At 36.2% G+C, this 15308-nt stretch overlaps 1 protein-coding gene across 18 annotated transcripts in view; it reads left to right on the top strand.

Annotated features, from left to right (window-relative positions):
* UTRN (utrophin) overlaps positions 1–15308 on the top strand; it is a 374743-nt gene that overhangs the window by 337141 nt on the left and 22294 nt on the right. For 15 of the 18 annotated variants that reach the window (XM_040553278.1, XM_040553275.1, XM_040553290.1 and 12 more), the window contains 6 exons: positions 2247–2413; positions 4775–4886; positions 10325–10461; positions 12061–12099; positions 12342–12407; positions 14365–14430. In XM_040553278.1, the coding sequence (XP_040409212.1) occupies positions 2247–2413; positions 4775–4886; positions 10325–10461; positions 12061–12099; positions 12342–12407; positions 14365–14430 (587 nt within the window). The remainder of the gene's footprint in view (positions 1–2246; positions 2414–4774; positions 4887–10324; positions 10462–12060; positions 12100–12341; positions 12408–14364; positions 14431–15308) is intronic. The other 3 variants (XM_040553280.1, XM_040553279.1, XM_040553291.1) reach the window with 1 other exon arrangement.

The raw sequence follows: 15308 nt of genomic DNA, 5'->3' as shown, positions 1-15308 counted from the left end.
AAAAAATATTGTAGTGGCCAATTATCCCGCTTTGCATCGTTCAGAACAACATGATACTGTGAGAACAACGTGCTTTTATGTCCTGGAACAAGATTTGATCTCAACAGAACAAGAAAATGATGTTGACAGTAATTTTTGACTTTGTGCATCAGGATATTATTTAGCATTATTTTTCTGACAAAAGAGATTGCAGTAGCACAAAGCTTCAACCACAGTCATTTGTGTTTCGTGAGCCTTTATGCAGCAGATCAGAACATAAAATAAAGCTGTCTTACAGCCTGCTGTTCAGGTCCGTACTACATGCAGGGGGTTAATGAGGCTGCAAAGAACGTCTGTCTGTTTAAAGAAAATGAGAAGAAAAAAGATGTCGTCGCAATGGAACACAACCTAACTCAGGATTTGTCGAGGATGCCTAAGGCTCTGACTGTTTGGTAGTGATAACTATATTGCTGAAGTTTATTACGTCTGTGAAAGTGGCTGCTTTAAGCATTGTCAGAAATTATATATTGATTAAAAATTCACTGTGCCATATATAAAACCACTGACTTCAGTATTTGTAGTTTTATTGAATCCAACAGATTAAAAGTTAGAGAACTTCTAGGATGTTTTTCTTTTACCATTCTTTTACAGACATTTTTATGTTTTCATCCAGCACCTTGAAAAATTCAGTTGTGCTAGCTTTTTAAAGCTACATACTTATTTAGCTTGTTCAATTCATTTCTGGACTCTAAGATGACTGGGATTGAAGAATTATTTATCCAGATCTGTAATAATTTGCTCGATACATATGGAAGTTGTTTTGACCAACTAACCATGTAAAACTTCTCTGAGGTTTTAACATTGCTTCTTCAGACAGTAAGGGATGTTGCTTGACATCCATCACTGGCCTCAAGTGGTTCAAGTCACACTAATAAATTAATTTTTTAGTGACAGACTTTCTGTCACAGAGGAGTTATCTTCCATGTTCTTCAAGGATCTGCCCCATCCACCATGCTGTTCAATTATGGGCGAGGTGCACTAGCCAAGGTAGAGTTTAAATACACTCCGTATTATTGTGATTATACTGGTGATCCAGTTGCATCCCTTATCTCACATGAATGCCTTGAGTTCTGCTCCTCGTCATTAGGAAAGCATAGACAAAGTATGCAACGGGATGTCAGACCTATCTCAGCCTAGTGAAAACAAGTATTTTGCTGGTAGGGAAATAAATATAGGGAAATATAAATAATATAAAATTATATAAATAATTATATTAATAAAATATATTATAAAAATTATAAATAAAAAATTATAAATAATTATATAAATAATATAAATAATAGGGAATAAAGCTTATTATTCCTTTCTTCCCTGCAGCTCCCTCTTAGTAACAAAAATTGGCTTGGATTATGAATAGTTTAAGAAGTCGAATGTTGCTTTTTGTCATGTGTTACCATTTAAGTATAGCTTTCATTTTAAATTTTAAACTGTTATATCCAGTGAGCTCAGAAGGACAACCTGTTCTTGTTGCTGACAAATAGGATGAACATAATTCCTTTACAGCTCGGCTCTTCTGTTAGTTACAACTTGAAGAGAATGGAAACATGTTTATTTGCTTCTTAAAAGAGTCATGCTAATATTTCCACTTTGTTGATTTCTTGCAGTGATTGCCTATAAAGTGGCAGATTTATTTTCCTGTTTATTTATCTCTATTTATTTGTGTGTTTAACATGCTAACTGGTAAGAATACCATGGGCTCAGAACACAATTAAAAATTTATCGTGAGCCTTACAACAATTACTAGACCCTTGCAAGCAGTACTGACTTTTAGCAGTCTGGAATCAGTCTTAACTCAAAAGACAACCATGTCTGAAATGCAGAAGGTGCTTCCCTTTAGCACTTTCGTTCTTCTTTCTCAAGCCCTTTCAATTCAAAGATGGCTTTATCGTGGACTACTCCATCTTTATTACCATCTGTCTCTTCTATCACAGCTGTTTAGACCTATCTGTTCTTACTGGCTAACTTAACTTGTTTCCTTTATTTGTATTTTAATCAAAGTTGTTTCCTGTGTACTTTAACTGGTTCCACATTAACCTGACATGAAAAGGACTAACACAGTTGTTTGTTTTTTTTTTGTTTTTTTTTTTTTTTGAAATTAAATTCTAAGTAAAATCTGTTTGTGGAGGGTTTTTAATTCTATTTCCTTTTTTATTATTATTGTTTTTAATTTATTTATTTATATATATATATATATTTACTTTCCCCAGAACCACAACAAGCCGGAAATTACTGTAAAGCAGTTTATAGACTGGATGCGCTTAGAGCCGCAGTCAATGGTATGGCTACCAGTTCTACACCGCGTGGCAGCTGCAGAAACAGCAAAACATCAGGCCAAGTGCAACATCTGCAAAGAATGTCCGATTGTTGGCTTTAGGTAAGAGAAGGGGAGTTATGTGCACGTTCTCCACCAAGTATAGTTCCTTGTTTGTTTTTCCACCATCTTCCTGATTTATGATGGGAACTGCCATCCCTGGTCAGACCACAGTGTGGATCTCACTGCAGGAGCTCCTGAGCCAGTGTGTTTCTGGCTCCTGTGGTCCCCCTGTTAGATACCCAGTGGCCTGGTGACTGACAGGTGTGCGAGAGGAGGTTGTTATCAGGTATTTTGGAAAAAAAAAATGACTTATCTATGTCTTAGATGGAGCAAGAAGACTCATGGTGGGTTTGCTGGCTGCCCCACCTCCTGCATAAAGCTTGTGAAACCAAGCCATTCGTGCCAGCCAGTACTGAACACCCTTCAGCAGCTATCCTTCCTTGCTTGGCACAAACATTGATATGTTACTGTGATGAGACTTGCGTAGTTCCTGTCTCGAAGCATTGAACACAATCTAAGTTTAGTCTGCTCAAAGGAAGCTGTGAATTCTTAAAGCAAAAATGACTCCAGGGGTGATATTCTTTTTATTCTCCTGAACTGTATGATTTAACTATGATTTATCATCATGACGCATTGGATAGTTGGTACCCTTTCTGAGTACTTTTATAACTAACATACATTTGTGCATTGATTGCTCCAGTGTGTAAAGTAATGCAAAATGAAGTAGGGGAGTAGAGCTAAACATAATTGTTGGATTTTTCACTGTTGTGGTTGTGAAGTTGAGTGTTTTATTTAGGAATGATAGATCAGTCTTTCCTGTAAGCGATTTTAAGGCTTTTCTTCCAGTATTAAGGCAGATGAGTCATTTTTGTTCCTTGTGCTTTCTCTTTCTCTCCTTCCTTCTATTGTTTTAAAGGTTATATATTTATACGAATCCTGGGGTCAGATTTGTCTCACCTAGCTTTGGACATGCTAGCTTTAGTCAGTTTTGTAAGACTGAGCAAGTGACTTTTACTATAAATAGGGAGATGTAAGTAATCTGATCAAACTTTGTTGCCTATCTTAAGAGGAGATGAAATCACTCTAGATGTTCCTATTTTTCTTAATTAATACTTGAGGGAGCCTAGGGTGGCTAAGTTCCGTTCAGAGATCTTTCAGATGCCTAAACTGCGGCTAGTGGATCCTGTCTATACTGAGATATCTAGTGTGGAAAAGGATGCCATGGAGACAGAAGACAAGGGAAGATGAAAAGAATGACTCATTCTAAATCATTTCTATAATGAAGCTAGAGATGTACAACAACAAAAGCATGTAGCATCTTACCAGAAGGTAGATGCGGCCATTTAATACACAGGCTCTGAGTAAAGACTACAAACAGTTGCATCAGCATCCTTAAAAGTGAACCTTTACATTTATAGACACATTCTTTTGCAAAACAAAACATAAAACTCAGCAGGGGAATAATGTGGTCTGGTACTGAAAACTGCTCTCAGGAAGCAATTCAGTTTTAAGCTTTAACTATTCAATAGCTATTCAGTTTGCTTCAGCTAGCTCATCTTAGTTTCAGATGAATAATATAATCTCATCCAGTCAGAACAACCATACTGTAACAAACAGTGGATGGAATCTGCTTTAGCCAGCTTTGGTTTAAAATATATACATATCATGCTCCTGGGGGTTGCATTTAATATAGGAGATATTGTGGAAGTGTTTTTTTTTTCTTTGTTACTTAGTTTATTCATTACTTTGGCTTTCAAGAGCAAGTATAATAATTCAGTTTTAAAACTTAATTGTGTATTATTCTCATAGTTGATGAACTTTTAAGAGTTTCAGGTTTTGAAACATGGACCTAGAATTTCTGAGCATCAGAATGATGTAAATGCATTTAAACAGTAAATGTAAAAACATATAAATGTAAAACAATCTGGTTTATAAATGATATTTTAATGTGAGATAACAGCCAGTGACTAAAGAGAGGGGGAAAAAAGCTAAATCAATATAGTTTTAAGTCAGTAGAGCTGATGCCTGTAAGATTGTCTGTTTCAAAGTGACTTTGTCAACAGGTGATTGACATTGGCTGTCTGTGTGGCTACAGAAGGTAGGAATTCCTTGTAAATACTCTGTGAAGCAACCTGAGTAGTGTAGGAGGGTTGCATGAATTGGACTAGGAGGGCTGCAGGTTTCCTGTGTCCTGTACAGATGCAGTGGTGGCACAGATGCCCTGGGTCTGCAGCCAGGGCGCTGTCAGCACCCTACCTGTGCTTTCTAAGCAAAAACAAACTGGCTGCGTCCTTGTGTAGCTGCTGCTGAAAAGCAGGTGACAATATTTCAAAGAGTAATTTGCCTCATGAGGCTTAATAATAAGTGCGTATTAGAACTGAACCTAGGAAGCTCTAATCCCATTGTTTAATGTCCCCATAGGTACCGGAGCTTAAAACATTTTAACTATGATGTTTGTCAGAGCTGCTTCTTTTCCGGCCGTACAGCAAAGGGGCATAAATTGCATTACCCAATGGTGGAGTACTGTATACCAGTGAGTACCAATTTACTGATCATTCCTAAAGGATTGGTTTTGCATTATTTGTGGTCTAAATTTTTTTAACAGTTCTTTGACACCTAAATATTCTACCAGGGTTTCTTTTCCATATGTCTAGCAGGGTCTGTCTTCTTGCCATTCTTTTTGAAAGTCATCAGGGGCTTTGCTAGGGCTGCTGATTTTGTGTTGGCACTGTTTGAATTCTATAGAAATGGGGAGAAGTATCAACTTCTAGTATCCACTTCAGAAGTATTCTCTGAGGGAACTTTATTTTTGGTTTGTGAAAATAATGCTGGAATATTGAATATAATTGCAGTACATGTATATGAGCATGTGCACACACATGCTGTTTGTAAGGTGAGAAAACATCAGAGAAAAGGGACTCACTTTACTACTGCCATACTACCATAATAATATTTAATATTCTAGTAATGTGCTTTAGTAATTTTGAAGGTTCATGATCTTTTCTTTCAGGTCCAACATTTTGCTAGCTTTATGGAAACATGTTTGGAAATATGTTGTGTTTTTTGTTGAGTAATTACTCTTTACTGGAATATTTAAAAATCGGTGTGTATCTGGGGAAAAAAATGAGCAAAATTGACAGTTTCTAACTGAAAATGATTGGAGAGTTTTGCCTGCATTACAAATTCATTTACAATGCAATATTTTCCTGATTAAATATTTAGCCAGATTTTTGTAAGAAATTTTCTAGGACACTTTGTTAAGTAGAGAATTGGGTAACTACCTTCACAGAAATAACACTTTCAGGTTTGTTTGTTTGTTTGTTTTTGCTTGGTTGGTTTTAATTTGATAGTTTTTCACATTCATAAGAATTTGCATTCAGTCACAAAAATTAATAGTGTAATCTGTATGTAATTTAAACAGCGGTAATAGGTCTGCTGCTTAGAACAGATTCAGATCAGAAATGACCTATTTTATGAACAGACATAAGTTATGCTTATTGCATGATCAGTACCTACATGCACGCCATTTTAACTAGTCTTGTCTGAATTGAGTCAGGAACAAAGAATAGATTTCACAAAAAGAATCTGGTTTTGTAACATGCTATTTGTAGTAATGTACTATGGTTAGTGTACTGATTTGTTGATAAACCTCTCTGTAGGTTGAACTCGGTTAAGGCAATATAATATTCAAGAAGATGTAAAATTCTTTGCAGTAAGTTAGTAGAATAGATTGCGTTTCAATGGAACGATGCCAGAAAACAGCATAGAGCTGGGTCTATGAAATAAAAACACATCAATAAAAATGTAGGTACCAAAGATCAATGAATTATTCCTAAGAATCCATTATATTACAATACAAATAGCTTGAATATAAAGAGTACATCTACTCTGCTAAGGTTTGTCACTTTTTAGAGCCTTTTCAACCAAATTTGGCAGTTGATGTTAAAATGTTGCCTTTGTGGTCTGCATTGCAAAGCAGAGTACAAATACATGCACTCATCAAACTCCCTTAATAAAATCTAGCTTCTCTCTCTCACTTAAATGTATTGATACAAGCACGTTAGTATCAAGAATACAAGCAATAATTAGAAGAATCAAATGCTTGACTGCTTAATAAAGCTGACATTTAGAACTGGAACTTAATCACAGTTGGAGAGGAGACCTTTTAATTGTCTTCAGGTAAGCTGTTCAGTGTGGAGTATGAAGGGATTTCTCAGAAGCTCTGTTACTTCTAGTTTAGAATAACTTGGAAAATATCTTAAGGAATCTGTTTCTCAAATTAATTTGCAAGGGGAAGATTCTGTCAGTGTTTGCATCAGGTTGGAAGTGCTTCGTAATTTCAGATTAAGGCTAGTTACACCAGATAATAATGTTATCCAATGCTATCGGAGCCAAATCCATAATGCTCTTTCTGTATTCATCCTAGTTTGCAATTTAGTTTTCTTGATGCTGAAAATACAAACATTTGAGATAACTACTTTGGCTATGTATTTTTTTCTGTCATGTACGATTTAGAGATGGGTAGGGTAAGGAATTGAAAGGTCGTCTTCACAGTGGTACACCATAGAAACATCACTGACATGGTAGTGATAGCCATAAATACATCTTAAATACCTTTAATAACATAATTTTTGTGGTATCCCATCTAGTGCCTCTATCAAGGAACATGAGATACTATTTAAAAGTGTAGATGCTTTGATGAATGAAATGAGTGCATACATTTAAACATATATTTAAATTACTAGTGCATTGGGTTCTTAAGTGTCAAATAAAAGAGAGCAGAAAAAAATGAAATCTCTCTCTTTTCCCCCCACATCCTACTCTGGGGAGCTATCTGACAGCTGTTTCAAAATGCAGCTATCAACAAACATACTTGCACATACTGTAGCTGTTACCACAAATAGGTCTAAAATTTTTGTTCTCCATTAAATACAGTCAGGCTTATGGAGCAGATTTTAATTAACATTACAGATGAATGAAATGTCAAGAAATAAAAATATGGAGATGTAAAAAAGGTGCTTTTTTCTTTAAAAAAAAAAATGAAATTTACATTCCTCTCCTTTCCCACCATATATTATATATGCTTTAGAGCTTTCCCAACTGGTTTATTGCATTGTTGGTAATACTTTTTCCCAATGAAGATTTGTCCTATTTTTAATACATGAAAAATACATCAAAACTGTTTTCTCAACCTTTGTATGAAAACCATGCTTCAGCATTTTCTGTTTTTTCTATCACTTTCCATATAAATCCAAGAGTTTGTAAAATTTATATTGGTTTACAATGATTTTTTTCTGTTTTTAGTTTGACTTATGACTCTATTTACTCCTGGCAGTATACTTAAGAGTGCTAATGCCTGTTTGTCAGTTTTTCCATATTTTTTTTTCCTTGAGACATTCAGCTACAGACTTCTTTATTTATTTCTGTATGCCAGCCAAGGATCTTCGTCATTCTCTCCTGAACTTTGTCATTTTGTAAGAACTGAGGTTTTAAATGGAGACTGAAAGCATGGTCTTTGGCTGAAATTTTCATTGAAAGAAATAATTTGCTTCTGAAGCTACTACCATAGTATTTGTGCTATTGATCTGTGTGGAAATAGCTAAGATGCCATGATATACCTGTACAAGTTACCTGTTGTTTTTAGTTTAGTAGATAGAGTTTACACAACTGCTGGCTAGTGTTTTTCAGAAGTTAAATGTTGTAGTTAAATGCTCTTTTGGCATGATTTTTGATTGGATTGTGTAGTGTGGCTGCGTGCAAAAAACGGGGGAGAAATGCTTCTAAAAGTTATGTCTTAGTCCTGTGAATTAAAATAGTCCTTGCAAATTTGCTCAGATTTCACTGGTTAGTATTTATCGTCCTCACTCAGTACGTAGTCAAATTAGTTTTTCCAAGGAACTGGGTCAGGCTGTCATACCAAATAAAGAATACTCCAGAGGAGAAGTTTGGCAGCTCAGTAGGCATTTATTTCTGCAATGTGTAGGTACTAAAACTTTCATTCATTGGCCTTGGGACAGAGTTCCATCTGCTAGAGCTACTGTTGCGTGAGAATAAGCAGCCCTTTGGATGTCACGGTCCTTGTTTGGATGATTCCGTGATTGTACCAGATGCTTCCTGAGCGTGATTTTGTGAGCCCTTCCTTAATTTACCTGTATTAAAATCTAGGGGTTCAAATACTTCTTAATCCCAAATGTGCTCAGTTTGTTGCTACTTGTTAAAGCCAGATGTCAGAAACTTTCATCAACATCAGTTTGATTATCTGTTTTTATTGCTACTCTGATCTGCATTATAGATTTCATAACTGTATGTATTATACACACATTATTTTTTTTTCCCCAGTCACATATGTATTTTATGTTTTGACAATAGAAAATAAAATCAGTATAGTTTGTCTGACGCACTTTTAAGCCTCTTCATAGTGGGAATAAACTAAAAAGCCTTTATCTCTGTTTTCCCTATGGATATCCATCCTTCTTGGCATTCTTTTATGTTAATGTGCTTCTCTGAAGGCAGAGTGCCAAGAAATGCAGTCCACAGTTTGTTACAGGGTTTGGGCTAGAGATGTGTAGAAGCCATTGCAAACCTGCAGCTAATACAGGAGGTGAATGGCCACTTTTTCTTTACTGCAGTTGCAAGAAGAAATGTTTAATATTAACTTCCCCATGGGTTGGAGGCCATTCTGTTTAAGTACTCAGTACAGTCTGAAAACACATATATTTGAAGGCATACTATTGTTTCTTCCTGCAGATGTCTTTGTTATAGCCATTTTCACCTTGCATATTATGCCCTTCTTTCCTTGTATCCCTGCTTTTGTAGCAGAAGTTCATTGAGTAGTATTGCCAAAGCAGTGTTGCCATTGCTGCTATGATTATTTCTAATTAAATTGATCCTTAAAAGCAGCCGTGTCAATTTTAATTCAGCACTAAAGACCAGCTGTGGCAGTGAGGGATAGAGCTAAGCATTTGTCGGTTTTGGACAAGGCTGCATCAGTAAGGACCAGTAAAAAAAAAAAAAAAATTCATCAAGGGGTTTTGCTGTTTGTAGCTTGCAATTTTAGACTTTGAAAATCTTGTGGCTGATTTTCTTTCCAGCCTCTTAGTGTGACAGTAAGGAATATGCTCGATCAGTCTGTGAGATCGGTAATTCAGGCACAGGCTGTTCTTACCAGACCCGCTTCTGACTGTGCCTTTGCACAGTGCCCATGCAGTGGCTGTGATTTCATCTGTGGGTATTTTTTGGCCTTGGAGTGAAAGGATAATAGCAGAAACCTGTAGGAAGAGATCTGGTAACCTGAGAAAATACTCATGAAAAATGTGGCGGTCACAGGAGAGATTGGTTTGGCACATACCATTTCCATCTCAAAGTCTTCCAGTTTAGGTATATAATGGGAGGCATTGAATATTTTGTGGCACTTTGTGAACGCATAGGGTTGTGTTAGTTACGTGTTGTATTTTTTTTTTTCAAACAAAGCCATTACTGTTAGCTGTATTTTTTCAGCAGTCATTACAAGGTATTTCTTCTGCCTGTGAAAGTGAGTCATGAGCTTCATATGCACGAGTATACTGTCAAGATTGCTTTCAATGGCTAAGAGGATACCCTCATAGCTGGCAAACTGATTTGCTTTTTTTTCCACTTTGTAAGACTGTAAATGTTTAATTTAAGATTTGAGACTGCTTCTGCTGCAATTTTTCCCTCATTTTCTCTAATTAGTAATTTCTCTAATTGGGTAAACCCAGTGCATTTATTACTAGCAATTTGAAGCCTCATTGTGTTGATTTTTTTTTCCAATAGAAGAGAATTTGTAGACGTATTACCATTATTAGTGTACCATATTTCATGACACTTAAAAAGGTGATTTTAATGTCACTAACATTCTGAAGTTCCTCCTTTCAGGAAAGTAGTATCTGTATTATCTCAGCGCTATTTAGCAATTCAATTTAAGTTCAATTTAATTTCCTTTAACTTTTTAAGACAACATCTGGGGAAGATGTACGGGACTTCACCAAGGTGCTGAAGAACAAGTTCCGGTCAAAGAAGTATTTTGCGAAGCATCCCCGACTTGGCTACCTACCTGTGCAAACAGTTTTGGAGGGTGACAACCTGGAGACGTAAGCTTGATTATAGAGTAATTGCTTCTGGCATCGCTGGCCTGTTTCATTAAAAACAAAAAAGTGAAACCCAAGAAATAACTAGCATCAGGAATTAGTTTGCATTGTTTGCAGATCTTGCCTATTTTTGAAGAAGAAATGTATTTTCTTTAGTTTGGTGGTATAGGTATTTTATCATAAAGCCATGGACTTTAGCAGGCAGGGCTGAAGGGATCTTAATGGCTGTTTTACTGAGAAAACTTCCACAGCTTTGGGGAGACTGGGCTTTTGGAACCACACTGCCTATTAGGTCATCTCAAAGTTCCTGGAGTTAGAAATCTCTGGCCTAATGGGGTTCCTACAAACTTCAGAAATACAGGTGGCCTAATAAGAGATAACACTCTCAGTGTCTCCACACTGTTATTTACAGTGCTGGCAGAAACACTTCATATTATTTATTTGCTTACTTGGTAGCTGTCAGCGAAGGAGACTTTTAAAAGAACAAAAGTAAGATATGTTGACAGGGCACTACAAGTGGTTTTATGGATTGACTCTCCATGACACTGTAGAGTCTGTGGTGCTGCTGTACGTGTTGTCTAAACACAGCACCACTTACTCATCAACAACAGCCCCTGTGAAGCTTCAACATACATTCTCTGCTTGCATGTGAAAGCCCAGTGCCCTTGTCCATGCTCCATTTTTGTGACCCAGAAGATTGTGCTTTTTATTTGCAGTAATCAAACAAAACCCACTCGTTATCAGTTTAAGAAAGAGGAAGAAGTAATCTGGCCTGGGTTCTAAGCAAGAAATGCACATACAAAAAGTTCAGATGTTACACACCAGGGCAATCTTCAACTGGTCTGTATTTAAAAACAAAATGAACATGTTATCAACAATGGAAAGCAAAACTTCGATGTGATGAAAGTTTGCCAGTGGTACCTGGAATTGGAATGTCAAAACTGTAATCACAAGTCAGGATAAAACTCCTTTGGCCCGTCACAAGACAAATTGCCATGTTGAGGAAACTGCTCGTGTAGGTTCTCACCCCTTCAGGTGTCAAAACCCAGTAGCATGTTACTTTAAAAATAATAAAAAAATAGAAATACTAAGTAGTTACCTAAGTGTCAGAATATATAATACAATATGTACTTATATCATCTTATTTTTATTCAGTAGGAAAATATGCATTGATAACTTTATACGATGGGGTGTTTTGTTGTTGTTGGGCTTATTTTTACCCAATAAGTTTTTGTAAGAGTATTTTCTAGTTAGTTTACAAGAAAAGCTCCAACACTTAAGCAGAACTGAAACAAACTAATTGTGGTTTACAAACTGCAGTTCAATTAGTGGCATTGTTTTGGTATTTTTGTTTTTAAATTTGACTTTTAACAAAATGAAGTTTGTAAGTCAGTCTCCTATCTGTCCATGATACAGTGCAGTATCTGTTGCTGTCTCTTTTCTATGTCAGTTGTTGCTGATTCAAATAATCTGGGTGGGCTGCTGGTTAAATTTTTTTGTTTCTCTAGCTTTCTCTTTCTTAAGTGGCACTGAAGTTTGTTTCATAGTTTCTTTTTCTCTCTCTCTCTCTCTTTCTTTCTCTTTTTTTTTGTCTTCGTACAGTCCTATCACTCTCATCAGTATGTGGCCAGAGCAATATGAGTGAGTATGCTGAACCCCATTGTCTGGAAAGCTTAATATACTAGTTGTTTTCTCTAAGCTGAGTTGCTGCTAATCTGATGTGCATGAGCTGTAGGGCATGGCTGACCAAAAGCAACAACCCTCTCAGCAATATTATGGATGTATTTATTTGTCATCATTTTAAATTACTTATAAAATGATTTTGTCTGTATCATGATTCGCTTTTGACACCAATATTATTTTTTTATTTTTTCTCAAACTAGTCCGTCCCAGTCTCCACAGCTATTTCATGATGACACACACTCCAGGATAGAGCAGTATGCTACTAGGTAAGACATGCACAGACTGTTTCTCACCAGTATGCTTCATTTTGTGATCGATTCCTGCTGTTTTTAATCTACTCTACTGGCTGGACATTATTTATTAAAAAGATATAATTCTCTGTACTCAGAAGAAAGTCAAATGTTTTTAAATCATCAGCTTCTGAATACAGTCATATTAAATATAAAATAGATGCATTAAATCTGTCATCTGTCATGCAAAATGGAAACTGTTGCAGAATTGCTGTGTGTTATTTCTAAAAATGGGCTGTTTTCGTTTTGTTTCATTTTTAACCTTTGGGAATAGACTCAGCTTGTTGGATACATAGTTTTTCCCAGTAGCATTTTACAGTCAGGTTTTCATTTTCTTCTGTGATTTTAACCATTACGCATTAACCATTGACTTTTAGCAGAGGATATAATAATTACAGATGGTTTATGTTCTGGCTTTCATGGGGTCACCCAAGTGATTTTAGGATAAAATGTCTTTCATGCCAAGTCTATCTCGGTGATGCAGTGTTTTGCTGAACTCTCTTCTGTTCATTCAGAGCTGATGAGAGTTAAGCCCTTAGCAGAGGTACCCTCTCAAAAATAAGTAATGACAGTCCACTTTTAGGCAATACAGAAATTGTTCCATATTCCCATGGGAACAACTGACTCAATTTTGCTTTGAGTGTTTCGTCTGCCGTATCTGATCTCCACAACTTATAAACAATATTAACATTTTCAGCTTTTTGAATAAAAATTCAGAGCTTATGCTCGAGTTAGTTATTTGCTACTGTATTCTTGTTTATGGGCACCATAAAGAAAACTTATAAACTCTCTGAGATGTACTGGTTATTGTACTACCTTATATGACAAGGGTATATGAAGATTAATTTTAAAATTCAGCTATGTTTCATGAAAGACTTAAAGATCTGAGCTAAACGGCATTACAAAGATGACTTGCAAGCACCTCACTCACTCTTGTTACTCACTGTGAACTAGATCTGCTTCAGATGGCCCAGAGCAGAGATGACCTGAGTGCTTAGGGACTTGTCCTCTCCTCAGGGGAGGTTTTGGAGCACGACATCCCACTGCTAGCCCAGGGGGGTGCAAGGCAACCAAGACAACTTCATTGTGTGTGCACTCATATATAGTCCTTAAACTCTGAGGAATACTAACAAACATACAGATGGGCAAGCTTGTTCCATGCTGAAGGAATACACTGCAGTTCATGTTTCTTTAGGGCCTTGCATACTTCTTTCAAAAAGTTTGAAGATGTCTGTAATAATGTGTATTGCGCTTGCAAAAGTAAGTGTGAAGTTTAAGATATCTTTATAGTACTGAAAACAACTGTATTTGAAGCAGTCCAATATAGGTGCACAGTATTCCTAGACTTCCTGGACTTTTATGCATGTCTTACATAGATAAGGTATATCTTTCCTAGACAGCTGAACAGACAGAAAATTCCTGCTGTGATTTTAAAGAATTTTATGGCCTTCTATGACCCTATAATAATCCAGTCCTTTTAGATTAAGTAATTACACTGGTTTTGGGGTTGTTTTCCAGGACATGTCTGTCCACAGGGTGAGGTTATTTGCCAAGCATAATTTCAGATGGTGAATATACTATATTTGAAAAGTATTTGTCCTCTTTTATTAGTCCAGATTTATAAAAATCAAAAAGAAAACCATCTGTGAAACATCTCTAATTTTGCCATGAAAGTTGTGGTGGTGCTAAAGAAAATTATACTAGATATAGAAAATATGCTTGTTCCTTGGCAAGTATAATCAGTTAATCATGCCACAAGTGTCTCATGAAAGTCCTCTGGATTAGATATTTCTGTCAGCCTACAAGTTTATTCCTTTTCATGTGTACCAAGATTGCAATATCTAATCTGTTTCTAAGAAATGTTCTTCGCAGTGCCTCTGTTTAAATTATGCAGCATGGTCTCTGAATGTCATGGTCTTTCCCTGCTTTTCAGGCTTGCCCAGATGGAAAGGACCAACGGTTCCTTCCTCACGGACAGCAGCTCCAACACAGGAAGCGTGTAAGTAACTAATGCTCATTCAGGCTGCTTAGGAACCCGGGTTAGTGCTGTCAGCTATAATCCTTTCAAAGTTGTAGCACAGGATTTAGCCCTAGTGAAAGAAGCAAATGAGTATGACTCCGGGAATGCCTGCCTAAATTTCGTTATTACCAGTATCAGTTGTATAAATGGGTGGTTCTCATTTGGTGATGTAAGGGAACTCTACATTTGTCAGCTATTCTCCTTCAAAAATGAGGGTATTCATGTGACTGGAAAAAAAGTATATAGCTCTATAGGTTCTAGTTTGTGTTCATTTCCTGTTTTTATCATAGTATAAAAGAAAAGAAATCCTCCTATGTCGAAGTGGGCAATGACAATGGGTCAGTAGCTTTTGCTACCTTCCAGGACCGTTTTCTTCTTTTAAAAAAAGTTATCTGTATTGGAGGTTATACAGAAGAGCGTTGCTGCTGCTTGCTTAGATTTTAGTTCACTGGCTGCTGATCCATCTGTTTGTACTTGGGGATATATACACAGTCCTACATTAATTTTATCAAGGCTGTTGTGACATTTTTATTGTAAAAGCCTTCATTAAAATGAATCGATGAACCTGGAAAGCATAAAACCCTTTGAATTAAATATGATTATTTTCAGTGTTAACATACATGAAAGTTTCAACCTCCCTGTATCACCTGTTCTGTTAATTAAACCAGTGTAGTAGGTCCCTGCCTCTTTTAAGTTATTAATGAAAGTAACCAGCTTTTTTAAAGAGAAAATTGTTCCTGTTCAGCTCTAGTTAGTTAGAAAATGTTGTTGTTGTCAGTATACTTTCACTTACTGTTTTGAAATTTAACCATGAAATAACTCTACCTATTAACGTGCAAACAATGTGAGATTTAAAA

This window comes from Cygnus olor, chromosome 3, assembly GCF_009769625.2.
Source record: "Cygnus olor isolate bCygOlo1 chromosome 3, bCygOlo1.pri.v2, whole genome shotgun sequence".
Classification (NCBI taxonomy): domain Eukaryota; kingdom Metazoa; phylum Chordata; class Aves; order Anseriformes; family Anatidae; genus Cygnus; species Cygnus olor.
This window is presented reverse-complemented; position numbering and strand designations above follow the sequence as displayed.